The 26278-nt window shown below is 46.1% G+C and overlaps 1 protein-coding gene across 1 annotated transcript in view; it reads left to right on the plus strand.

The window, feature by feature from the left end:
* Positions 1-9512: 9512 nt before the first annotated feature.
* The window catches only part of Pygb (glycogen phosphorylase B), a 50475-nt gene continuing 33709 nt past the window's right edge, over positions 9513-26278 (plus strand). Inside the window, exon 1 of the mRNA XM_059261592.1 lies at positions 9513-9855. Within this exon, the coding sequence (XP_059117575.1) occupies positions 9613-9855 (243 nt within the window). The 5' untranslated portion in view covers positions 9513-9612. The remainder of the gene's footprint in view (positions 9856-26278) is intronic.

The following is a 26278-nucleotide window of genomic DNA, read 5'->3' on the forward strand; positions in this document are numbered from 1 at the left end:
TGACTTACATAAAATATCCAAAGTCAAGGCAGAATCAAGGTGGTAGTTTCCCAGAGCAGATAGGAAGGAATTGGTAGTAACTCCAAACTGGTACAGATGCAGTATTTTGGGGGGAGACAGTGAAAAGGTTATGTACACTTAAATTATGATGGCACAACTCTGTAATACACTAAAACTGCCTTGAATTGTCCTTTACACTGGTAGCTTATGATAGGTGAACTACATCTCAGTAAAGCAGTTTGAAAAAACGGAAGCATGAGTCTGGGAATGAAATTCAGGGGCTTCCACAGGATCTGTGAGGTCCTGTGTTCCTGGTACAACTCTGCCAGAGGAATCATAAACAACAGGTTTCTCTTTGGGCAGGTCTCTCCAGCCAAGCCTGACCACATACTTTCTTTTGTTCTTAACTCAGCAGATGCTCTCTTTCAACCCGCAGGCCTTTTTCAGACCTGCAGTCTTACTAACGCTTGAGAGAAGAGCCAGGCCAGCTAACTAGCTGGGGATCCTGGGGGGTGGGGGGGCAGGGAGGGGGCGCTCAATTGAGAAAAGTCTGCCCAGAAGAATGAAGAAGATGAAATCCCTGATGGGTCGTGGGGGCCTTGCCTCCTCGCCCTGCCTGGCATTTCCTTGTAGGGCTCTCTGCTCTTCTGCCTTGTCAGTGGGCGCTCCCAGGCAGAGCTCCACCCAAACCAAACAGCCAGGGTTCAGCCTCAAAGCAAATAGACTTTTGGCAAGAAGTCTTCCCTGCCCTCCCTTCTTAGACACAGCTCCATGTTTGGCTCCGTCTCCGATGAACTTGCTCTGCATGAAATGGCACTCAGTGGGAACTCAGGGCTGATCTGAAGGATCACTCTTGGCCACAGCTGCCCGCTTTGTAGAGGCTGTTTCTAGCCTTTTCCAGTCCAGCCGATTTTCCTTCATTAGATAGCATTTGCATATAGTAAAATGCGCAGATCTTCAAACTGCTACTTCAGTGATTTTGTGAAATGATTGTCCTTGTGCCGTTCACACCCCTAAAACATATGGAACATGTCTGTCACCCCAGAGGGTTTCACTCAGGGTCCTGGCAACCATTGTCTGATTTCCATCATAACACACATCTGTTTTGGGTTCTGGGGATTGAACATGTACTACTGAGCTACACCTCTAGCCCTCCAATGTCACATGACTGGAATCACACAGTATATGCTCTTCTTATCCAGCTTTGTGTGGTTTTTTTTTGAAGACAAGGTCTTGCCATCCTTGGCTGGCCTGAAACTTGCTATGTAGTCCAGGCTGGCCTCCAACTCAGATTCACCTGCCTCTCCCTCCAGAGTGTTCGGATTAAAGGCGTGAGTCTCACACATCAGAACACCCACCACCTTTGGCTCAGTGTCTGCCTTCAGTTACCAACTGCCCAGCCCCTCTCCTGCCGTTCCATGCCCAGCCACAGGGGAGTGGGCTACAGAGAGTGGGGTTTGACAATGCCCCTTGCTAGGAGGTGTTCGTTTGCAGGAAGAGTCTAGGCTTGGAGCTCCCCTGAGGAAGTGTGGGACCTGCAACTTATGCAGTGTATCTCTAATGGGGGACATCCAAAGACAGGGGAGGCTAGGAGGAAACCAAAGCAGCAGCTGAGGGTGGTACCCAGAGAGACTCCAGGATAGATCAATATGCCAGGAGCTCCTCCTGGGATACTGCCATCTGCAACGGGTTTCTCAGTCACTTTGGGGACAAGGTGAGCCCACAAGCTGGCTGTGGCTGACAGCTGAGGACCAGCAAGCAGAACATCTGAAACCTAAGAAGTAGTCCAAGAGATTTTCACCCCTCAAATGTACCTACCCCAAGGTTCATGTATGCTGACATCTGACAGAGCGTCATGAGCAGCAGCAATCTGGGCATGCTCTTCTGAGCTGGCCTCTACCACACAGCACTACTCATCTGCACTAGTGGGAATGGCTGTGGATGTCTTGTGGCTATGCGGTTATGTCCCAATTTATGTGCCCATTCAAGTATTCATGGACATTTACATACTGTTAGTAGCGTTTTTTGCACATGACTTCAGGTGGACATAAGCATTTTTATTGGGTGTTTTCTTTGGAGTAGAAAGGTCAGAAAGAAAGGATAATTTTACTTTTGTGTACACGGCCAGCTTCTCGAGTGTTTGTATGTAAAGAGTTTCACTGCTGTAGAAACTGAAGAGACTAGGATGCATTCTGAGTCAGCAGTCAATACTGAAGTCAAGGACATTCCAGTGATGTTAGAGTGTGCAACCCAAGGGGTTCCTGGTCATTTCACAGATGTTCTGGTATTACAGAAGAAAACTTAAAGATGCTTCTCCATTTGCTCTTATCTGGCTGGAAAAAAAAATCCTAATTTTGATGTGAGGTAGAGCGGCACTTACTGGTGATCCCCAGTACTCAGGAGGTGGAAGTGGGAAGACTGTGAGTTTGAAGCCAGCCTAGAGAATACGGCAGCATCCTGTCTGAAGCCCAGGGCAAATGCCTAGCCTGTGCAGAGCACTAGGTTCAGTTCTGGCACGGAGGAAACAAAAGTCACTACTGTTGAGGAAATGCAGCCAATCATTACCTGCTGCAAGCCGCAAAAATATACAAAGTAGGATTTCAGCTGATTATGACAAAGCCATACCTGGAAGAAGCCAAGGGCCTTCCAGAGGTCAAGCTGAGGCTCAAGGAGCCTTGGTGAGATTTAGCTTTTGATTATCAGCCGTTTTCTGCTATGAGTTTCTTGTGTGCTGTTGTAGCTTTTCCATCTTTTTTTTGTTTGTTTGTTTGTTTTGTTTTTTTTTTTTTTCCGTTTTTTGAGACAGGGTTTCTCTGTGTAGCTTTGCGTCTTTCCTGGAACTCACTTGGTAGCCCAGGCTGGCCTCAAACTCACAGAGATCCGCCTGGCTCTGCCTCCCGAGTGCTGGGATTAAAGGTGTGTGCCACCACTGCCTGGCTGCTTTTCCATCATTTACTGGGCACCATTTCCCCTCTACTAATGGATTATTTAGATAACCTGCACTGACAGCTATGCACAGCCAGAACCCCAGTTCAAGCCTCCCTGTAATTATCATCATTGGCAGCATCCGGCCAGGTCCATCCCTAAATCGAGGAAAGTACCTTATCAGAGATACCTCTGTACTCTCTAAGAACAGAAAGAACAGACTTAAGCATCCAGGCTACCTGTTTGAGAAGGCCTGGCGGATGTGCCATTTAAGCTTAACTTCCTCCTTTCCCAAACCTTACCTCTAGTTCCAGATCTCCCTTCAATTATCACCAGAGGCATCTACCTGTACACAGGTTGCCTAGCAACTGAACACACCTTCCTCCACCCTGCAGAAAAAACAGCAGATAGCTTGGACAGATAGGAGCCACAGGAAAAAAGAAGGCAGTTTTATTTTCTCCCACTGACCTAGCAACTTATAGATTCTTAACATTTTCTACCAATCACATTTAAGACTATAGTTTAGCACATAAGATCCCTCTTCTTAGATATTACCCAAATTTAGCCTTTAGTTAATTCATTAGTCACTTCCCTTCTGGGTTGCAAATGATAATTAACAATTACTGCCCCTCTATGTGATTCTTATCACCTGTCCGTTTCACCCTGGAAGCCTGGTGGTCACTGCCGGAGGAAAATTCTTCCCTACCTTTATGACCCCGTGGAATTCAAGCCTGGTGACCTTGCTCAACCAGGGGATTGCTATTGCTTGGGTTTATAACTGAACTCCTGAGAGACTTGGAGAGGACAGAGAGATGGAGAAAGGAGAGGGATAAGGAGGATTTTGACAAGAGAGAACATGTGGACGAGATGGAAGATGAGGAAGAGTCAGATGGGGAAGTACCAGCTGGGTAAGAACGAGATGAAAAGGATCTAGATGAAGCAGAATTAAGACGAGAGAATTAAGATAAAACTTAGAGGGAGCCGGGCGGTGGTGGCGCACACTTTTAATCCCAGCACTCAGGAGGCAGAGCCAGGTGAATCTTTGTGAGTTCGAGGCCAGCCTGGTCTACAGAGCAAGATCCAGGAAAGGCCCAAAGCTACACAGAGAAACCTTGTCTCGAAAAACAAAAACAACAACAACAACAACAAAAAAAAAAACTTAGAGGGAGCAGTAGATGAATACAGGGAGAAATCAGGCAAGAAAGGAGCTAGGCATGAGAGCAGAATAGAAGATGTGTAGAGAGAGAACTCAGAATAATAAAGTGTATGGACTAAGAAGTTTTGTGTACACAGATTCATTTCTTTTCATCAAAGATTAATTATCAGCTGGTTGTAGATTCTTCCCGGACCCTGGGAGGGGACTATTGAGGGGCTGGAGACCCCCATAGTTCCCAAAAATTACCAGTTCCCACTAGCTTTCCTGAATGTGGGTTATAATGGTAATGGTTTTCTAGATAGATGGCTTTTCAGAGACTTGAAGGCCACTTGTATAGTAATTTATTCTGGATAAAATATTCCATCTTCTAATGCTCATCCCTAAATGGGATGTCTGTATCACACCCCTCCCTCCAAGGCTTAGGAGTCATCATGGAAGAGGGGGTGGAAAGACTGTAGGCACCAGAGACGGTGGCTGACTAGAAGGAAACTGGTTTGGGGACACAGCAGGAAAGCTGCACAGACAAACGCACAGCAGCTGTCACAGCACACAGCACAGCAGCTGTCACAGCACACAGAGGCTCGGCACCAGCTCAAGCCGGACAAAAGCCCAGCATGGAGAGGGAAGGTGGGCCCGAAGCCCCAGCCCTAGCTGAGGAGTTCTTGGCAATTGATAGCTTCTGAGAAAGGCAGTTTCCTTTAAGGTTGTGGTCCCTGGGAGGTTGGTGGTACTGAAGTGGAAGACCCTAGTGGACATGGGCTGCACAAACTGGACTTAATGAGTTTAAAAAAAAAAAAAAAAGACACGAATTTGGGTGGGTAGGGGGAGGTGGTAGGTCTGGGAAGAATTTGGAAAGGGGGCAGAATATGATCAAAAGACATTGTATGGAAATTTCAGAGAACAAAAAAAAAACATGGCAAATAAAGAGTTCAGACTTGGAGGGAAGCTGTTTAAAACTCAGAAAGTAGTCAGCTTTTTTTTTTTTTTTTTTTTTTTTTGGTTTTTCGAGACAGGGTTTCTCTATGTAGCTTTGCACCTTTCCTGGAATTCACTTGGTAGCCCAGGCTGGCCTCAAACTCACAGAGATCCGCCTGGCTCTGCCTCCCGAGTGCTGGGATTAAAAGCGTGCGCCACTACTCTGGCGTAGTCAGCCTTTAATTCCAGCACTCAGGTCAGTATCTGTGAGCAAAGCCAGTGTGATCTATATAGTGAGACTCTTTCTCAAAAACAACAAACAAACAAAGCCGGAACTCAGGAAGTAAACAGTTTCCTCAGTAGCCTCAGGAGATCCTTGAAACTGACCAGATTCCCTAGGCTTCCTCTCCAAGCTTAAGTAAGCAGTAAGAACTGCAGAGAGATACTCCCGGACAGTCCAGGCTGCCTGGAAGAAGCAGACCTGTCAAGCCACCTGGAAGAGGCTGGGACCAATGAAGCTGCCTGGAAGAGACACTCTCCGATCTGTTGGGCTGTCAGCGGCTTGTAAAGTGTGCTCCAGGTTTCCAGCGTTCTTGAGTGTTGTCATTCATGCTGGAGGTAGGTTAGCTGGTGCAACTGTCTTTGAGTCATTTCCGCCCCTGTAAGTGATCCCAATAAAACTTCCTGCTTCACCACGTTGGACTTTGGTGGTATCCTTACTTCAGCCCGTCACCAGCTCCCTATTTGTGTAAGCAGACACTGGTTCGTGACTCCTCGGGCTAGTGTCACACAATACCACTTTTTCTGACACTTCACTTGAGCGTGCTCATGTTTGATGGGTGCTTGTCTCCTTTTGTTCTGTTCTGTTTTGTTTTGTTTTGTTTTGTTTTGTTTTGAGAAAGAGTCTCACCTTGTAGCTCAGGCAGGGCCAAAGTTCCCAATGTAGCCCAAGGTGATCTGGAACTGGTAATTCTCCTGCCTCAGCCTCTCTGTTGCTGTGATTACAGACAGGCATGTGCTACCATGCCAAGCTTAACATCTGTCTTTACATTGTGTCTCTCTTCCTTGCTACCTTTACCTCTGGGTCAGACTTTACTTGGCCCTACATGTTGACACGTCAAACATTTGAGAAATGTTTTTGCTGGGACTGTAATCCCAAGAGTACTTGACCTAGACTTGCCAAGCCTCTCTCCTCCTCCCTTCAAAGCTAAAGACACCTACCAGCTACTGTGACTAGAAACATCAAACTATGAAATGAGAAGAAGAAAAAAATAGTGACGCTGGGATTCCTGGGAGATCTCTACCTATTCCAGGGAGAACATGAGAATCCTTCCTCTCTCTTAGCCTGCCTCTCCCTCATTGTCCCTGTCTTAGATCTTCGACCTCACGCTCCTGGATGACCTGCTAGCAAAGTTCCTCCCTCCCATTCTTTGGCTACCAAATAAAGTCCTTTTTTTATTCCTAGCATTTGCCTGTAGGGTAGACAGTCGTTTTGTGTGTGTGTGTGTGTGTGTGTGTGTGTGTGTGTGTGTGTGTGTGTGTTGGATGAGCCTAGGGACCTGAGCTCAGGAACATCAGCTTCACCTGACATCTGGGCTACACAAGACCGTACTGAATCAGAATCAACAGCATCTGCTATAGGTGGAGGGAAGACACAAGAAAATCTCAGTGTAAGGTCTGGGAGATGGGAAGATGCGTGGATGGAATTGAAAACCAGGCAAACACAGGTGAGGAGTCTGAGGTTAGTGGACGCAGGACTGGGCTGGGAGACTGGCAGGGTTATATGAGTGTGGAGCATATACTGTGGTTTAAATCTTTGTCTCCTCTAAAACTCATGTTGAGAGGCCATGGAGGAACATCGCTTCCTAGCTTGTTCTCTGTGACTGGCTCAGCTTGTGCTTTGGGCTTTTCCCACATCGAGCATTAATCAAGAAAATGCTCCCCTCCCCCTTTTTTTCATATACGCTAATCTGACGGTGGCCTTCTATCAATTGAGGTTCCTCCTCCGCAGATGACTGTAAGCTTTGTCAAGTTGACAAAAATGAACCAGAACAGTGAGGGAGGGCTTCCATGTCACCAGATCATTCCTGCTGGGGGTGGGGTGAGGTTCTCTATTTAACCTGGTCCAGCCTAATTAATGCATTTGCCATTTGTGTCCATTTCTTGAAAAGTCTGGTCTGTGGTTATTTAACACTTGACTGATTGGCATAGAGAAGCCAGCAGTATTGCCTAGAACCCAGGGAGCTTCAGTCTTCCACACCTCTGAGGTAAGTGTAGATCGTTAGAGCAAGAGGGTCGCTATTCCCTGCCAAGGTAGGTGGCTGAACCTTTCCCAGATGTTAGGTACAATCTGTTACACCAGAAAATCTGTCTTTGAACAACTATTTGTTTTGAAGCGGGTCTGCCTATGAGGCTGGCGTCAGCCAGTGTTGGGATTACAGGCATGGCCAGCTCTAATATTTTTGTCTTTTGAAGCTTGCAATCTGTTCCCCAGGACTATGCAAGTGGTGTTGTAGGAGCACACACACTGGTATGACTTCTGAACTGCACAGTCACTGTCAAAGAGATAACATTAGCCAGAGTCCCCAGCCTCCAGTCTATCAGGAATCCCACAGGCCCTGCCATCAGTGGCTGAAATTTGATCTTGCTGGCTTCAAAATCACAAGGATAAAGCGGTAAAGCGAATTCCTGAGCATACAAGAGTAAGGGGAGGCGTTCCAGTGTGTTGTCTCCTGAGAAGTCTGTAGATGAAGAGGCCAGTTAACTCTGGAAGCATCAAACCAGGAAAACAGCTGCACCTGGAGTTTTGGTTTTGCCTTTTCTGGAGCTGGGGATGGTATCCACTGTGCAAGCCACACTATTTCTGAGCTGTACCTCCAACCTTACACCTGGACTTTTTTCTTTTCTTTTTTTTTTTTTTTTTTTGTTTGTTTGTTTTTGTTTGTTTTTGTTTTTGTTTTTCGAGACAGGGTTTCTTTGTGTAGCTTTGGGCCTTTCCTGGAACTCACTTGGTAGCCCAGGCTGGCCTCGAACTCACAGAGATCCACCTGGCTCCGCCTCCCGAGTGCTGGGATTAAAGGCGTGCGCCAGAACCGCCAGGCCTTTTTTTCTTTTAATAGAAGAAAGAGTTTATTGGGAGCTTACTTACAGTTTCAGAAGTTTAGAGTCCATGACCATCATGGCAGGAAGTTTGGCATCAGGCAGGCAAGCATGGTACTAGAGCAGTAGCTGGGAGCTCACATCTTACCTGCAAGTTGGGGGCAGAGGGAGCAAGAGACAGGGCAAGCTTTTGAATGCTCAGAGTCCACCCCCAGTGACACACCTCCTCTACACCTGGACTTTTATGATATCCCCTGTGGCAACCTTTACCTCCACAAGCAGAAACTTCTGCATCCCCAACAGCCCACTGAAAGGAGCCAAGGAAGGCCTCCTTATGTGAGGGGAGCCTCCCCAGAACAAAGGAAAGGCCCTTCTGGGGTCAGGGGAGTTTACAGGAGGCCGCCCTCTGTGCTGAGGACCGGTGGGTCCATCTGACCACCGGAAGTTAGTGCTGAGCATCAGCTTTGGAAGCCTTGCCCCACCTAAGGTGGAGGGGGATGTGTCTCTGCCAGACAGACTGAGCTCCTCCAGATGTGGGGTGTTCTTTCTTCCTGCTGCAGGTCAAAGGGCATTGTGTCTGCTAGTGTGTGATTTAGGGAGCAGGGGTTCTGAATGACTTGCTAGTTATTCAGAGCGATAAGGAGATGATATATATACATACATGTATATACCTACACACATATAAATTGTATCATATGAATATGTGTATACATATATACATGTATGTATGTATTCTGCACACACACACACACACACATATATATAATATGTATCTCAGTATTTTATGATACTTTAGCCTAGACTAGCAATTTGTGTTTGGAGGGTTTCCATGCAATTTGTTCCCCAGAGCTGAAATCAAGTGTCATGGGGAATTCTGAATTTGCAATTTTTGTATAAACAACCTTTTATTTTCTTAGGTGTATTTTCAGAGCCACCTGTCAGCTCAGCGACAGGGCCCACAGCAGGTGTTGGAGGCTGCCTGCCAAGCATGTGCGCTCAACATTTAACAGGACTCTGCTGCACGTTAGCACCCAAGGCAGTCCTAACGGGGACATCTGGTGATTCTGTGCAGAGCCAGCGCCTGCAGCCCTAGAAACTCCAGGAAGTTGGATGGAAAGGGTTCGCCCTCTGGTGTGGCAGGCACCAGCCACTAGTTCTGTTTCTAATTTTGTTCCATAAAGGAGGTAGATCTCAGGTATGGTGAAGCTGTAGGCCGGTCACTCCAGCTTCAGACACACCAGTAAAAGGGATAAACCATTTCCCCACGTTCCAGAGTCTATGCTGTCTGCCCGGCTAAAACGTTCTCCTAATCCGTGGTCTTTTCTCCACGCAGCCCCGCCTCCAGCTCAGGCCCTGCCCCTCGGCGCGGCCCTGCCCACTCGATCTGCGCAAGCGCAGTCCGTATCAGCCGTCCTCCGCCGCAGTCCTTGGCACCAGAGACGCCGCAGCATCCTAGCCATTAGAGTCTCCTCCGCTCGCTCCAGGTCCATCCCTCGTCCGCTGCCTCTTCTGGCGCCATGGCGAAGCCGTTGACGGACAGCGAGAGGCAGAAGCAGATCAGCGTGCGTGGCCTCGCGGGGCTGGGCGACGTGGCCGAGGTGCGGAAGAGCTTCAACAGGCACCTGCACTTCACGCTGGTCAAGGACCGCAATGTGGCCACGCCCCGCGACTACTTCTTCGCTCTGGCACACACCGTGCGCGACCACCTAGTGGGCCGCTGGATCCGCACGCAGCAGCACTACTACGAGCGGGACCCCAAGGTGAGCCGCCCGCCATTCCCGGGAGGGAGACCCGGCCCTGGGCAGGGCGGGCTCCGCCCCCCAGTGTCGCCGGTGGGCTCCGGTCCCTGTTGCACCACTTTCACCAGTGACCAGTGAAGTGACAGTGGAGCTATGCATCCTCTTTCGAAGGACTCGTGCATACCGTGCGCTTGCGGGTTTCCTTCTGATTGAGAGCCATCCCCCGGCCGCCCTGCCTGCAGCCCCTAGTCCCTGAGGATGGCTTTGAGTGGCCCTGGTCTTCCACTGCAGTCTGTCCCCTGGGGTGTGTCGTCCGGAATCTGACAGTCCAGAGCCAGGCCTCTGAGCTCAGCGGAGTCGCAGGTCTGCAAAAAGTGCCTTAGGGGTCTGCTGTTTGAGCAGCTGCCAGGCCCCAAGTCCAGGCGGATTTTCCGGCTGGTTTCCAGCTGTGAGTTTCCGAGATGGCTGCAGAGTTGGTGCTTCCCACCCCCTTTGTTTTTCTGCAGCCCCGAGTGAAGAACAAGGGACTGGAATCAGGCCCGGTAGTTTTTATGAGTTGGATAGGGGTCAGATCAGTCATCTTCTTCAGGGAATTGTGGCCGCCCCCAAACTACCCCACACACACACACACACATACCGTGGACTGATGAGAAAAAAATCATTGTAAAGCCTGCCTAAAACGGGAGGGATCTGAAGGCTGTCTTTGAGGTTTTCACCCTGGCAAAACTTGTCTGGAGATTGCTTTAGAAGTTGTTACTTTCTCTATTTTGCAAACATTTGTTCTCAGTGGGAAAACGAAGTAATTGAAGAAAGCCTCTGACAGTTCTCATCCCCCACCCCCACTGTTAAGCCCAGTCTGACCTGTAACCGTATGCAGTTAAACTGGCCTCAAATTCAAAATCCCCCTGCCTCTGTCTCAAGTTCTGGGGTTAAAGGCGCAGCCAGCTCCACCAAGCCCCACAGTCCTCATTATTTTTTGCCATTTGTGCTTCCAGGTAATTTCTGTTCCTAAATACACAGGTATGTACACTTGTGTGTTGCACAATTTTGTGGTTTTTGTTTCGCCCCAAACCATTTGTCGCTTCACCCATAAACAGGGTTCCTGGTCAATAACACATACTGGTGCTTTTCAACTTATGGATGAATCATATTTTTGCACAGCCCCCTGTTGCCAGATTTTCTTTCCTTCCTTCCCTCCCTCCCTCCCTTCCTTTTTTCCTCTTGGTATGGAGAATTGTGCCTACCCTGTACTAAGATAGAGTTAAAAACTAGCAAGGAACAGACATCTGGGGCCAGTTAGTAATGATTTCATTGTAGTGGAAACCTGGGCACCCGGCGGCTGCTTGACTGACAGAACTTTAGAGAACTTTCTATACGGGGCATTGAAGTATATTTGATAATTGGTAAGAGTAAACATTAATTGCTTTCCAAAAGCATTCTGAGGCTTTTCCCCTTCCTGAAATAAAGATGGTAAGGACAGGCTGTTAGACTACCAGTTGGGCCTCTTTGTATTTAGTATTCAAGATAGCTTGTAAAGAAGTGGCCCTGAATGGCTAAAGCAGGTTATTACAACAAGGGCTTGGGATAACTGCCAGGGAAACTGGCCAGCGGCAGTGGCTCCCCCAGAATGCCTTGTTAGTAGAAGAGCTGTGTTGCTCAGATTCTCTGGTGTTGTCCAGGCAGTGGGTGACAAGGGATATGGCTTTGCCTGCGTGTTCAAGGTCATTTCCCAGGAGTTGGAGGACACTAGGGCTCCGGTTATGATGGGTCCAAGGATTAAGGAAATGTCTCTCAGTGCAGCAGTCTACCCAGCAGATTTCCTGGTCCTCAGGTGTGATGGGTTGTCCGCTGTCCTCACTATAGATGGAAACCTTTCTCCCCGTGCTCCACTTAACATACACATATCATATATTAATTAGTGTGGATGGGTATGTTTTGGTGGTTTACACTGATAATCCCATCATACAGCATACCCTATACCCAGTCTCAAAAACCAAAAGATAAGTAACCTGCCCAGTTTGTGAGTGGAAGGCTGTTGTTTGTCAGATCCGCATAGGAAAGCTATATAAAACTGGAAAGCTGAGGGCTGGTGAGATGAGTGAGGTGAAAGGCACTTGCCATGCGAGCCTGAAATTGGTGCCTAGAACCTCTAGTGGAAGGAAGGAAAGACGCTGTGCTCTGACCTCTGGAGTTGACCTGTGGCTATGTGTGCCTATGCTCACACACATCACACAAACGTAAATAAATTAAAAGTGGCTCTGGGTATGGTGATGTGCTCCTGTAGACTCAGCTACTCCAGAGTTTGAGGTAGCCTGGGCCAAAGCCCCTGTCTCATACAAGAGACAGGAGAGGTGTAGCACAGTGGTAGAGCCCAGATTTGAGTGTTTGATGCCCTGGTTTTCCATACTTGTCTGGGTAACAGATGATGACAATCAGCCAGTCACCTCTCTGCACAAGTCCATGTGAGGAATGGGAATGGACTGCCAACAGTACACCCCGGAGCCCTCCCGGGCTCCGGCAGTGCCTGAGGGCTGTGAACCTGCAAGTCTCAGACTGTGGAAGCATGGCGGCATATACAGTGACTAGGAGGGAGATGTTAACTATGGCCTCGCCACATGGTGCTTATGTTAGAAGTGCCATTCAGTTTGTTTTCTACATCTTTTTTCTATACTGGGAGAAGCACTTGGGGCTTTTCTTCTTTCTTTCTTTTTTTTTTTTTTTTGTTTTTTGTTTTTTGTTTTTTGTTTTTTTTTTTTGGGACAGGGTTTCTCTGTGTAGTTTTGGCGCTTGTCCTGGGTCTTGCTCTGTAGACCAGGCTGGCCTCAAACTCACAGAGATCCGCCTGGCTCTGCCTCCCGAGTGCTGGGATTAAAGGCGTGCGCCACCACCGCCTGGCAGGCTTTTCTTTTTTTAATTTATTTTTTATTATATTTAAAACATTTATTTTGTGTATGTGTGTCTGTGTATGTATGAGGCAGGCACATACCATGTGCTTGCAGAAGTCAGTTCTCTCCTAACACATGGGTCCCAGGAATTGAACTCATAGTATCAGGGTTGGTGGCAATAGCCTTGACCACTGGGCCATCTTGGCGGCTCTTAGTTTTTTGTTTTTTTTTTTTTGTTTTTCGAGACAGGGTTTCTCTGTGTAGCTTTGCGCCTTTCCTGGGGGCTCTTAGTTTTTAAAGCCTTCTATTTGTTTGGTTCTCAGACTACACAGCCCCAAAGACTTTCTTTTTTTTTTTTTTTTTTTTTTGGTTTCTTTGAGATAGGATTTCTCTGTGTAGCTTTGCACCTTTCCTGGAACTCACTCTGTAGCCCAGGCTGGCCTCCAACTCACAGAGATCCGCCTGCCTCTGCCTCCCGAATTCTTAAACTCGTCCATTGGCTCTTGATTTTTCTTTCACTTAGAGGCATTGTGTTTTCATTTTTTTTCTTAATTTTATTATTTTATAAAATAACAAATCAATATATTTTATTATATAAATAAATGTAAAATTGGTGTTTTGCCTCCATTTATTTCTGTACATCAGTTTTGAGTCTGGTGCCCATGGAGGCCAGAAGAGAGTGATGGATTTCTTGGGACCTGAGTTACAGACAGTTGTGAGCTGCCATTTAGGTGCTTAGGATCAAAGCCAGGTCCTCTGGAAGAGCAGCCAGTGCTCTTAACCACTGAACCACCTCTCCAGCCCTAGAATCGTGGTTATTAGAAACAGTACTTAGCATGGATTCTCTTAATTTCTGACAAAGTCTAGAAGTCCATCCTAAAACAGCTCCTCAATCTAGGGACCAGCAGACCTGTGTAGCAAAGGAGGGCTGGACCTGAGTCTAACCTCCTTTACACTTTTTGTTTCACTCATTCGTGCTGGAGATCAAACCTAGGGCCTGATGCATCCTGGGTAAACACTCACCACTGAGCCACACTTTCAGCCTCAAACTCCTTTCCATCCTGATTTTTCCACTTTGTTTGTGGTGTGGTACTGTCTGTTTGGGTTGACACCCCTCCCCCCTTTTGGCGGGATCCCTCTGTGTAGCCCAGAATGGCCTTGAGTGACACCACACACCAGCTAGCTGAGTGTAGTTTTGTTTTGTTTTGTTTTAGCCTTTCTTAGCCTCACATTTTTTACATCTTTAAAATGAGGAGAGTTGAGATATGTAATCTATTTTTGAGGTTTTTGACATTCTGACGAGTTAAAGCTTTGTGTCTGCTTGTAAAATGTTTCCATTTTGTGTTGACATTCCGGCTATCCAAAATGCCGAGAGCCAGAGAGTTCAAGGCCATCTTTGGATACATAGCAAGTTTGAGATCATCATGAACCATGCAAGAGACCCCGTCTCAAAAACCAAAATCTTACTGGGTGTTGCTGGCACATGCCTTTGAGGCACAAGCAGGCTGGTTTCTAGGTTCACGACCTGGTCTACATAGTGAGTTCTAGGCTAGCCAGAGCTACACAGTGAAACCCTGTCTAGAAGAAGAAGAAAAAAACAAAACCAAAAACTGCTGTCCAGAAAGATTTGCGGATGGTTAAGCAAGGTGTAACATAAAAGGTTCAAATTAGTAGAAGGCCTCAGTGAAGTTGGGGTAAGACATCATGGTATAGCCAAACATGGTGAGCTCCAGGCCGGGCACCAAAACTGGAACCAACTCAGGAACCCTGTCTTGAAAAACCAAAAATAAATATTAAATTAAAAATATTAAAGTGTGAGACCCTGTCTCCAAAACCAAGAAAGAAAGATTAAAGTATGGTCTGGAGTGCCTCTGGACATTTGCACCTGGTATTATAAAACTTCTGTTGAAAATAGAGGAAAAGATGTCTTGAATGTGCATTGACTGAGGAGTCTGCTCTTAAGGGTGCCCACCTCACTTTGTGCCTAACAAATGCAGAGGGTGGGTTAAATTTGGGCAAGAAGTCAGGAACTAAACTCAGCAAATGGCAGATGAAATCCATTTCTGGGAGACACCAGAGTCTTGCTCTTATGTGTGCTGTGTGCAGGTGCTTGGTCTCTATAGAGGCCTTTGCAAAGCCAGTTGAGTGCCCTGTGGCTAGTGACCTTCACTCTGGGGCCCCCTGGACTGTGGTTTGGTCCCATAAGCATGAGGCCCAATGGTAGCAGTAGGCTGAGGAAAAGCAGGTCTTCTGGGAAAATAACCACAATGAATTTGCAGTCTGGCTGGACCTAAGGAGGTAATCCAGCAGCCAAGACCCTCTGTGAGCCCCACATCTGGGGCTTTGTTAGAATTCATCAGCAGTAGGAGCAAATGCAATACCTTTTTGACATTCCTAGTTTCCTGATGTGTGTGTTCCCGACTGTGTGTGTGAAGGTGACCTTTCCCTCCGGCAGGCTTCCCCAACAGCAGATAAACGAAGGTCTTTGGCCTGAAACTGATGGTCGGCAGCTGTTCAGTGTTGACTGGATGAAGACTTCTGTCAGTGAGCATGCACCTTTGGCCTCTGCTGTTACAGGCTGTGATGGCTAATTGTATGTGTAAACTTGGCTGGGACACAGTGCCCAGACAGACAGCATTATCCTGATTTAGAGGAAGGTGATTTAGAGGATGAGATTAACATTTAAATCAGTGGATTTGTTTTTGCATTTTATTTATTTTGAGACACAGTCTCCCTGTGTAGCCCAGTTGGCTTTGAACTTGTGATCTTCCTACCGCAGCCTCCTGGCTGGGATTCTAGGCCTATACCACTCTGCTTAGCTTTATTTAATTAAAATTTTAATTGCTACTGGATTTGTTCTGTTGCTGTGAAGAGATGTCATGACCACAGCAACTCTTATAAAAGCAAGTATTTAACTGGGGCTTGCCTACAGTTCAGAGGTTTAGTTCATAGTCATAGTGAGAAGCACAGCAGCATGCAGGCAGACAGGGTGCTGGAGAAGTAGCTTGAAAGTTCTACACCTGGATCTGCGGGCAGCTGGAAGAGAGAGACAGGGCCTGGCTTGAACTTCAGAACCCACCCCCAGTGACACACTTCCTCTGACAAGGCTACACCTCCTAATAGTGCCATTCCCTGGTGACCAAGCATTCAAATATATGAATCTTTGGGGCCATTCCTATTCAAATCACCACAGACCCTATTCAGGTAAATCTGAATCTTAGCTACAGAAAAGAATTTCAGAATGAGGTTAAGATTAAAAAGAGAGGGGAAAAGATGCAGTTGAGTTGTTGGAATGCTTGCTTGACATGCACAAGGACCTGGACTCATCCAGGCATTGCGTAAGTAGGGTGTGGTGGCATACACCTGTGATCCCAGCAGTCTCGTGGAGGCAGGAAAATCAATTCAGGCTCATCCTCATCTACTCAGCAAGGTCAAGGCCAGACTGAGCCTGCACTGTCTGACCCTTAATCACCTATGTGATTCCCATGGCTGCCAGTCTCCATTCTTGTGGCTTCCTTGAGGTTACCTGAGGAACACAAAGTCAGATGAGGCTGGATTACAAAAGACACTCCTTGCCTTTTTTTTTTTTTTTTTTTTGCTTTTTGTTATCATTTGAGGCAAGGGGTTGCTGTGTAACACCAAGCTGACTTCCACTTCCAAATCCTTCCATCTCTGCCTCTCTGCTGGGATTATAGGTCTGTGCCACCATATCCCCAGCAATGCTCATTTTATATTTATTACTCTTACCACTTAGAAAAATGATAGAAACAAACAAGGGTTAAGGCACTCTGGCCACGAAGACCAAATGTATATATCTTAGTGCATTCCTCAAGGGCCTGAGCACCTCATAGAGTGAATTCTGCTAACTGGCTGCTTATGAACTGGCCTTGTGATTCTGCCAGCCTGGTCTGTCCTGCAGAATCATAGAGAGCTTCATCTCCTGCTGCACAGTCAGTCTGCAGAACCCCCCATCCAATGTGTTCTGTTTGTTGGTTTCGTTTCTCTGGAGATTTCCTAACATGGAAAGCCTGTAAATGCCTGCAAGGGCCATTGTATCTTTATGAAATATTGCAACTGACCTCACCTCTGTACCTCAAGTATTTTTAATTTTTTTTTCATTTAAAAAAATGGGGCTGGTGGTGCTGGAGAGATGGCTCAGCAGTTAAGAGCACTTGCTGCTTTTGCAAAAGACCTGAGTACATCCCAGCATTCACGTTGAATAGCTCCCAACTGTGGTAACTCCAGTTCCAGGGCGATCAGACATCTCTGGCCTCCACAGGACTGGAGTTCATGCGCACTTAGCTACACACAGACCTATATATATATACACATAACTTCAAATAATAAAAATAAGTCCAAATATTTTGGGGGCCTCAGAGAAATGGCCCAGCTGGAGGTCAGATCACAGCACCTGTGTAAAAGGTAGGCATGGTCCATTCCGTGCATGTAACCCTAGCATCGAAGTGGGAGGAAGCAGGAGGATTGCTGTGGCTTGCTGGTTGCTAGTTTAGCTGAATGATGATGTGACACAGACTCCAGGTTCGAGACCCCACCTCAAAGGGATAAGGAGAAAAGTAATAAGAGATAGAGAAGGGCTGGGTGGTGGCGGCAGCGGTGCACGCCTTTAATCCCAGCACATGGGAGGCAGAGGCAGGTGGATCTCTGTGAGTTCGAGGCCAGCCTGCTCTACAGAGCAAGATCCAGGACAGGCACCAAAACTACACAGAGAAACCCTGCCCCGAAAAACGAAAGAAAGAAAGAAAGAAAGAAAGAAAGAAAGAAAGAAAGAAAGAAAGAAAGAAAGAAAGAAAGAAAAAGAAAGAAAGAAAGAAAGGAAAAAAAAGGACACCTGATGCCTTCCTTTGACCTCTAGGATACACACATAGATGTGTACAGCTCCCCCTTCCATGCACAACAACAACAATACACACACACACACACACACACACACACAAAAAATATTTTTGGTGCTGGGATTGAACTCAGGGCTTTGATCATGGACAGGAAACATTCTACCCTTGAGCAATAGCCCCTGCCCTTTATATGACTTTCACAACTTTATTTTACATGATTATAGACTTAAAATTTGCAAGATATTGAGTATGTGGTGCACATCTTTAGTCCCAGCACTTGAGAGGCAGAGGCAGGCCAGCCTGATCTACATAGTAAGACCTTGTCTCAAAACAAAATAAAATTGGCATGACTCATACACAGAGTTCCCCAAATGTTGAACAATTTAATGTAATTGTCAGGTCTTTTTGTCTGTAAACTCAGTTTTTCCTCTGAATTATCTGAAAGTTAGTTGCAGCCATGGCGTCCCTCTACCACTAGTGACCTCAGTGTGCCCTTCCAAGTCTCAGGTTTCACAGAGTCTCTTACACTGCTCAAGTCCGACGTTCTCACTGGTAAGGTGTTGCCCTCTGCTTGCTCAGCTCCACCAGCTCTCCCACTGCTAAATAGCACAATAAGATGTAATAAGCTTGCTGTGGTGTTCCTCTGTCACAATCAGAGACTAAGGCAGAAGGATTGCTGTGAGTTCGCGGCCAGCCTGGGCTACAGAGTGAGATTGTGGCTGAAGAACAACAAACAGTCTAAGCAGGTAGCTCAGTAGTAGTGTTTGCCTAGCATGTGCAAAGCCTTAGGTTCAGTCCTTGTACCAAACACACACATACACACGGGGAAATGTAGTGAGACAGTTATGAAAAATAAAAATAAGAAACTAGAACTTTGTAAACTAGATTGTATCTATTTTTTTTTCCTCATTAAAAAGAGTAAGGCTTAGCCAGGAAAGGTACAAAGCTGCACAGAGAAACCGTGTCTTGAAAAACCAAAAAAAAAAAAAAAAAAAGCAAGGCTTTAAGCCTGGGTGTGATGGTGCCACCTAACCCAACTACTTAGGAGTCTGAATTAGGAAGACCACTTACTTACATCTAGGAATTCAAGGCCAACCTAGACTGCATAGCAGAACTCATTTGAAAGAAACAAAAGCTGAGTGTGGTGGCACATAGCTGTAATACCAGCACTCAGGAGGCTGAGGCAGGAGGATTACCTCAAATTCAAGGCCAGCCTGGGCTACATAGCAAGACCCTTGTCTCAGTGTCTTTAAAACAAACAAACAAACAAAAACAAAAAACAAGGCCAGCTTGGTCTACGAAGCAAGTTCCAGGACAGCCAAGGCTACACAGAGAAACCCTGTCTGGAAAAACAAAATTCCAATAATCCCTGACACATTATAAGACATTATACTACTTTTCATGTCACTGGGACAGAATACTTAATGGAAGGAACTTAGAGGACGAAGGAATTTCAGTTCACGGTTCCACAGTGGGGAGGCATGCAGTACAAGCTTGCGGCATGACCTGTTGTATCTGGTGGATCAGGAGAGGCTGAAAGGGGCTGGTCTAAAAACTCCCAGTGAGCCACTTCCTCTAGCCAAGTCTTGTGTCCAAAAGTCTGACCACCTCCCCATGGCAGTGTTCCTAGCCAGGGGGCCACAGTTTCAAACACACATGAGCTTAGGAGCTTGTAGGGGACAGTGCACACTCAAACCGAAGCAGTCATGAACCAAATATCCAGCACAACATAGGAATGGCTTTTCCTTTGTCTGCAGAGTAGGGTTCTCAGGATGTAGTAAAGGGAAGCTCTGTGATCCAGAAACTTAGAAAGCCATTGAGACACAGAAGTTTAGTGAATGGCGTCTACAACAGGATTTTGCTGAGGAAGTGTGCTATGTCATTTTGGCTGTAGCTCGGTGGCTTTCCTCGGCCTCTAAGTGCAGTTTAAGGTGAACATGAAGTGAGGATGTGGATAGTTCTGTAAGAAATTACTGCTGGGCTGGAGAGGTGGCTGGCAGTTAGGAACCCTGGCTGCTCTTCCAGAGGGCTCCCATGGTGGCTCACAGCCATCCTTAACTCCAGTCCCAGGAGATCCAGATACCCTCTTCTGGTCAGGGATGTACAGACATACATGTAGATAAAACTCTCACATACATAAATAAAATTTTAAAATGAAACAAGACAAAATCATTGCTGTGCTTAGAGCTCAGAGTCACAGATAAGCAGGAGGTGCTGGGCCCCTCCTCCCATAGCTGGTCCTGGTTCCTGCTAGTCTCAGAGTTGGAAAGCTGCCAGCAGTCTGCTTTATGACTGAGCTCACCATTAGAAAAAGAAGCCCCAGAATGCCCATTAGATAAGGTGGGGGGTTCAGAGTTGCGGCAGGCAGGCCACGTATCCTATGGCAGATGCCATGCTTGGTGTGTAAGGCTGATCTAGGAGTAACACCCCCCACTCCCCCACCACATACTCCCCCACCCCCACCCCCACCACACACACACACACACACACACACACACACACACACACAGGAACTGAGATGCTGCAGTGTGGATACAGTGCTATGGTTAGAAGGTAATGGCAGGTCTTGTCTGGATCCTGCCCTGCCTGGTTGTTTCTCCTCTCATTAGACCTCCGTTCATGCTGCAAAGGGTCTGGGCCTTGGTCGGCTTATAGGAAGGCAGCAGGAAGCCGAAGACCCAGCCCCTGGAATGGTTCTGTGTGTCTAAAGCGGCAAGGAGCCTTCTCAGGACCTGGCCTGTGTGTGCTACACTGTGCTCACTGGTCTGTAATTGTGTGCCTGTGGCATGTTAGTCTGTTGATGAGAGCTGTTCTGTGCCCTTAGTCACTGGTGAATGCACAGAACCAAGTAGACAAGGGGAATGTTGCCTCGTGATCCTGGGAACAGGAATATAGATCTCAGGCCAGCTGCCTACAGCCTTGATTATTCTGATGAAAGCAGTTAGTTGCCCAGGCCTTTGTTTTGTGCTCCGAGTGTTGGAAAATTCTCTTTCCTTTTCCAGCAGGTTGCCCAGACACTTCTGCAATCGGAGACTCTTAATTAAGGATTTTTTTTTTTTTCCAGAAAAGGGAAAAGGAGTTGGTTGAGAATAGGGGAGTCTAAAAGACCCAGTTCTGAGCCTAGGGCATCATGCTAGGTGTGATGGTAACGGCACATGTCTGTAATTTCAGTACTCAGATGAGGCAGGAGAATCACAAGTTCAAAGCCAGCCAGAGATACCCAGTTAGGTCCTGTCTCAAAACCCATTGAGAAAATAATGCAAAAAAAAAAAAAAGTAGCTATATGAAGGCTTCACCTGTTGGTATTAAATCCTACCTCCATAAGCCCTTTACTTCTAATGTCTTTGGAAGGTCACTATGTTGTGTGGTATTTGTGTTTGAATCTCCCTCTCTAGCTGGAGAGCTTCATTAGTGTTCTTCTGTGATTTCTCCTAATAGTGTAGGCTTTGCATATGATAAATAAGCCTAACATTAAAAGAAGGGTGGGGAGTGTGGCTCATTGGTAGAGCACGTGCATATCATGAGCAAAGCACTGGAGTGTTGTAGAATATTATTGTAAGATGTGTTACTTTTGTTTATGTTGCATTTGTTTAACTCTGTGAAGCTGTGTTACTGTGCCTGTCTAAAACACCTGATGGTCTAATAAAGAGCTGAATGGCCAATATCAAGGCAGGAGAGAGAAATAGGCGGGACTGGCAGGTAGAGAAGATAAATAGAAGGAGAACTCTGGGAGGAGCAAGAGGAGAGATGGAGGAGTGAAAAGAAGGAGCCAGAGAAGGAGAGGAGGACATCAGGGGCCAGCCTCAAGCCACCCACGGAGTAAGAGTAAAAGTAAGATATACAGAAGAAAAGGAAAAGGCCCAGAGGCAAAAGATAAATGGAATAATTAAAGTTAAGAAAAGTTGGCAAGAAACAAGCCAAGCTAAGGCCGGTCATTTATAAGTAATAATAAGCCTCCCTGTGTGTGATTTATTTGGGAGCTGGGTGGTGGGCCCCCCAAAAGAGTAAAAACTAAGTTCCATCCTCAGCACTACAAAAACAACCTACAAAGGCGTCCACCAGGCAACTTAACACTTGCTCTAGTCCTATGAACAGACTCCAGAGAAAGGTCAACAGCCATTCTCTAGCTAGAATAGGCAAATGATTCTCTCATTCCCATCCCTGAGCAGGGAAGCCCAGAGCAACATTGCCCTGGAGGTAGGCAGGACTGAGAGTGTGAAGAGGAGAGCACTGAGAAGTGGCTTGCAGCCTGAGGCTTGGACAGGTGTCCTCACAGCTGCTTCCCACAGCTGCTGCTTGCTAACTGTTTGGGTTCTGCAATTCCCCTTTAAAACATGGTGTGATGAAGGGAACCAGTGCTTCTTGAGCTCCAGCCTGGCCCAGTGGAAACCCAAGGGTGCTTTGTTGTGTTCAGAGGGTGAGAGCTTTGTGCTCGGCACCCAGCTGGCCAAGGCAGGCCAGCCTGATTTGGACCTCCATTTGGGTCTATGAGGCCCCTCTGACTAACAGCTCAAAAAGAGGTAACCTGTTCCCAGTACTGACAACACCAGAAGCTTTGATTTGCACCCATTCTTTGCTTTGCCTGGGTGATGAGTCATTCCTTTGTCCAGTATAATCTGCTTGTCCATTGGCTACTTAGTGGTGCTTATAGTTGTCATGCGGACTATTGCAGTATCATGGTGTTGCAGTCAAATGACTTATTTTGTTGGCACAAGGGCAGTGCTAGCAATTCTCATGTCAAATCGAGGCTGTAAAGACCTTCCTTTACACAAACAAGTAAAAGCTCTTGACCTAAGGAAAGAAAAGAATGTGCTGGGGTTGCTAATATCTGGTGCAAACTAGTATATTTTTTAGAGGCACCACAATCATATAACTTCATTTGGAGTGTATTCCTTGTTATTATCAAATAGCAATGTTATATTTCTTTTTCATTATTGCTATTAACTTATGAATTAGGCTCATACATATACATGCATGTACACACATATATGAGAAAACATGGTACGCTTTGGTTGACAGTCTCTTATCACAAATGCGTAGAACCAAAAGTGCTTTTAGATTTTGGAGTTTGGAGTATTTTCATAGACCTGACCATTCTAGCATCTCACATCCAAAAAATGTCAGCTGAGAGATGCTCAACCCATATAGAGTTTAGACATACGTTGACGTCTGTTGAGAGTTTTAGAGATCACCCATGGATAAGGCTGGAGATAGTCCATAATAGAAGAAGAATTTGTATGTGTGGACCTTGAACACTCAGTATTTTCCCAGGCAGCTGGGATCTAGCTGGACTCTGTATGTTTCCACATTTGTTAATAAACCTCACCCAGACAGGACTTGCAGCTTCCTTTGCACTGTGGAAACTCTATAAAATAATAAGTTGACTCAAGTGTAGTGCAAATAAAGCATAAGGTGATTAAAAAGCAAGAAGCAATGGACTGTGAACCAGGAGTAACAGCCGGAGCAATTACAGCTGTTCAGGGACTTGCTAGTTACCCTGCAATATGTTTGCTTATGTCATTTAGAGGATATTGGAATTCGGATAGAAATTCAATATTAATTCACATAATTAAATAAAGAATGGGGTGGGGCAGCACACACTCTGACTTTGTGACTTTTAATATATTCTTTCAATGGTTAGCTTTAGTGTTATGGAATTTTGACATTTTATTTCCTTTTCTGGCACACCAACTCTGTTTGTGTTGTTCTTTCTCATCAATATCAGTATTTTTTCCACTAATTATTTTCTTGTCTCATTTTGTCCAGTCTTCCTCATCCACTGCTACGGGCAGCAGGAATATATCATAAGAACTCAGATGGTTATGGCAAAGTCACTACCTGGAGGAATCAGGGAATTCCTCCAGAGGAAGCCAAATTCGAAGGAGTTTTTGGTGTTACCTGGCTCGTTATATATCAGCTGTCTTCTGTTATGAAAATCATGTGTGCCTTCATAGTTTTCCCAATTGATTTTTCCTTAAGAAGGGCTAACGCCGGGCGGTGGTGGTGCACGCCTTTAATCCCAGCACTCGGGAGGCAGAGCCAGGCGGATCTCTGTGAGTTCGAGGCCAGCCTGGACTACCAAGTGAGTCCTAGGAAAGGCACAAAGCTACACAGAGAAACCCTGTCTCGAAAAACCGGAAAAAAAAAAAAAAAAAAAAAAAAAAAAAAAAAGAAGGGCTAACATTCAAGGTATTTGGAGAACAGCCTCAGGAAAGGCTTTCTCTGGAATCAGATATCTCCCTAAGCCACTTTTAAGGACTAATAGTAATAACAGTCCATATGCTAGTCTCCTGATTTAAGGTAAATTCCACAAGGAGACACTGCTTAGGTGAGGTGGACGTTAAGTAAGAGCTTTACACAATTTAGCTCGGACCCTCCTTTCTTACAGCCTTACTAACTTTATAGACCTTTAACTCCTTACCTAACCACTTCTAGGAATATTTAGATAACTAACTGTGCTGACAGCTATGCTCAGCCAGAACCCCAATTCAAGCCTCCCTGTAATTATCATCATTGGCAGCATCCGGCCAGGTCCATCCCCAGATGGAGGAAAGTACCTTATCAGAGATACCTCTGTACTCTCTAAGAACAGACTTAAGCATCCAGGCTACCTGTTTGAGAAGGCCTGGCGGATGTGCCAATTAACTTCCTCCTTTTCTAAACCTTACCTCTAGTTCCAGATCTCCCTTTAACTATCACCAGAGGCGTCTAGCTGTACACAGGTTGCCTAGCGACCAAGCACACTTTCCCCCACCCTGCAGAAAAAGAAACGGCAGATAGCTTGGACAGATAGGAGCCACAGGAAAAAAGAAGGCAGTTTTATTTTCTCCCATTGACCTAGCAACTTACAGAGTTTTAACATTTTCTACCAATCATGTTTAAGATTATAGTTTAGCACATAAGATCCCTCTTCTTAGATATTACCCAAATTTAGCCTTTAGTTAATTCATTAGTCACTTCCCTTTTGGGTTGCAAATGATAATTAACAATTACTGCCTCTCTATGTGATTCTTATCACCCCTCCGTTTGACCCTGGAAGCCTGGTGGTCACTGCCAGAGGAAAATTCTTCCCTACCTTTATGACCCCGTAGAATTCAAGCCTGGTGACCTTGTTCAACCAGGGGATTGCTATTGCTTGGGTTTATAACTGAACTCCTGAGAGACTTGGAGAGGACAGAGAGATGGAGAAAGGAGAGGGATAAGGAGGATTTTGACGAGAGAGAACGTATAGATGAGATGGAAGATGAGGAAGAGTCAGATGGGGAAGTACTAGCTGGGTAAGAACGAGATGAAAAGGACCTAAATGAGGCAGAATTAAGACAAGAGAATTAAGATAGAACTTAGAGGGAGCAGTAGATGAATATAGAGAGAAATCAGGCAAGAAAGGAGCTAGGCATGAGAGCAGAATAGAAGCTTGTAGAGAGAGAACTCACACAGAATAATAAAGTGTGTGGACTAAGGAGTTTTGTGTACATAGATTCATTTCTTTTCATCAAAGATTAACTATCAAGGGGCTGGACCCCCATAGTACCCAATAAGCCACACTCTTGTTTCTGACTTTGCTCTTCCTTGAATTCCATGGTAACCTTTGAGGGGTGAGTTTTTGTTTTTGAACATGTTTTGAAACATGTCATGTTTCAGTACATAGATACATCTAAGTCCAAAAGTTACTTGTTGTCTGTCTGCCTGTCTGTCTTTCTTCCTTTCCTTCTTTTTTTCTTTCTCTTTTTATTTTTTTTTATTTATTTTTTTAATACTCTGTTGCCCAGGTTGGGCTTGAACTTGTGATCCTTCTGTCTCTGTCCCCTGAGTCTGGAATTACAGGAGTGTACCTTCACACTTGTGCAGGTATTCACAGAGGCCAGAGCTGCAGAGATGTCTTCCACCATCTCTTGGTTTTTCTTCTGGTCAGTGTTCAGTTGGATCCTTTGTGGTTCCTTGACTTTGGGGGATGAGTTTGTGTTTGAACTAATTTCATCCCGTGGTAGATGCAGTGTGGTTTTTGCCTATTATATTTCCTGTCCCATCTTCCTGCCTGGTTTTTTAGGGAAATTCTTTTTTTTTTTTTCCTTTGAGACGAGGTTTCTCTGTGTTGCCCTGGCTGTCCTGGAATTTGTCCTGAAATTTATAGATCAGGCTGGTCTGGAACTGCCAATCCATCTCTCCCGCTCCTGCCCTCAGCCTTTTTTTTTCCCCCCAGGGCTGAGGACCGAACCCAGGGCCTTGCACTTGCTAGGCAAGCACTCTACCACTGAGCTAAATCCCCAACCCCTACCCTCAGCTTTTTAACTTTTTATTATTTATTTGTTTGTTTGGGTTTTGCGAGACAGGATTTCTCTGTGTAGCCCTAGCTGTCTTGGAACTGGGTCTGTAGACCAGGCTAGCCTCCAACTCAGAGACCTGCCTGCCTTTGCCTCCCAAGTACTGGGATTAAAGGCATGTGCCACCTTAAGGTTTTGTTTTGAGACAGGGACTCACTAAGTTGCCCAGACAGGCTTCGAAAGTGTGATCCTCCTTCTCCTACCTCAGTCTCCTAAGTAGCTGGGTGACAGGCATCCACCACCAGGCCCAGTCAGGACTGACTTTTGATAGCACATGCTAAGGTGAGAGGTAGTGGCAGATGGTTACAGCTTAAATACCGTGTGCACGGAGCAGAAGGAAGTCAGGTTTAGCAGTTTTCAGAGGGATAGCAAATGCGTAGTTAGA

The sequence above is a fragment of the Peromyscus eremicus genome, chromosome 4 (genome assembly GCF_949786415.1).
Source record: "Peromyscus eremicus chromosome 4, PerEre_H2_v1, whole genome shotgun sequence".
Taxonomy (NCBI): domain Eukaryota; kingdom Metazoa; phylum Chordata; class Mammalia; order Rodentia; family Cricetidae; genus Peromyscus; species Peromyscus eremicus.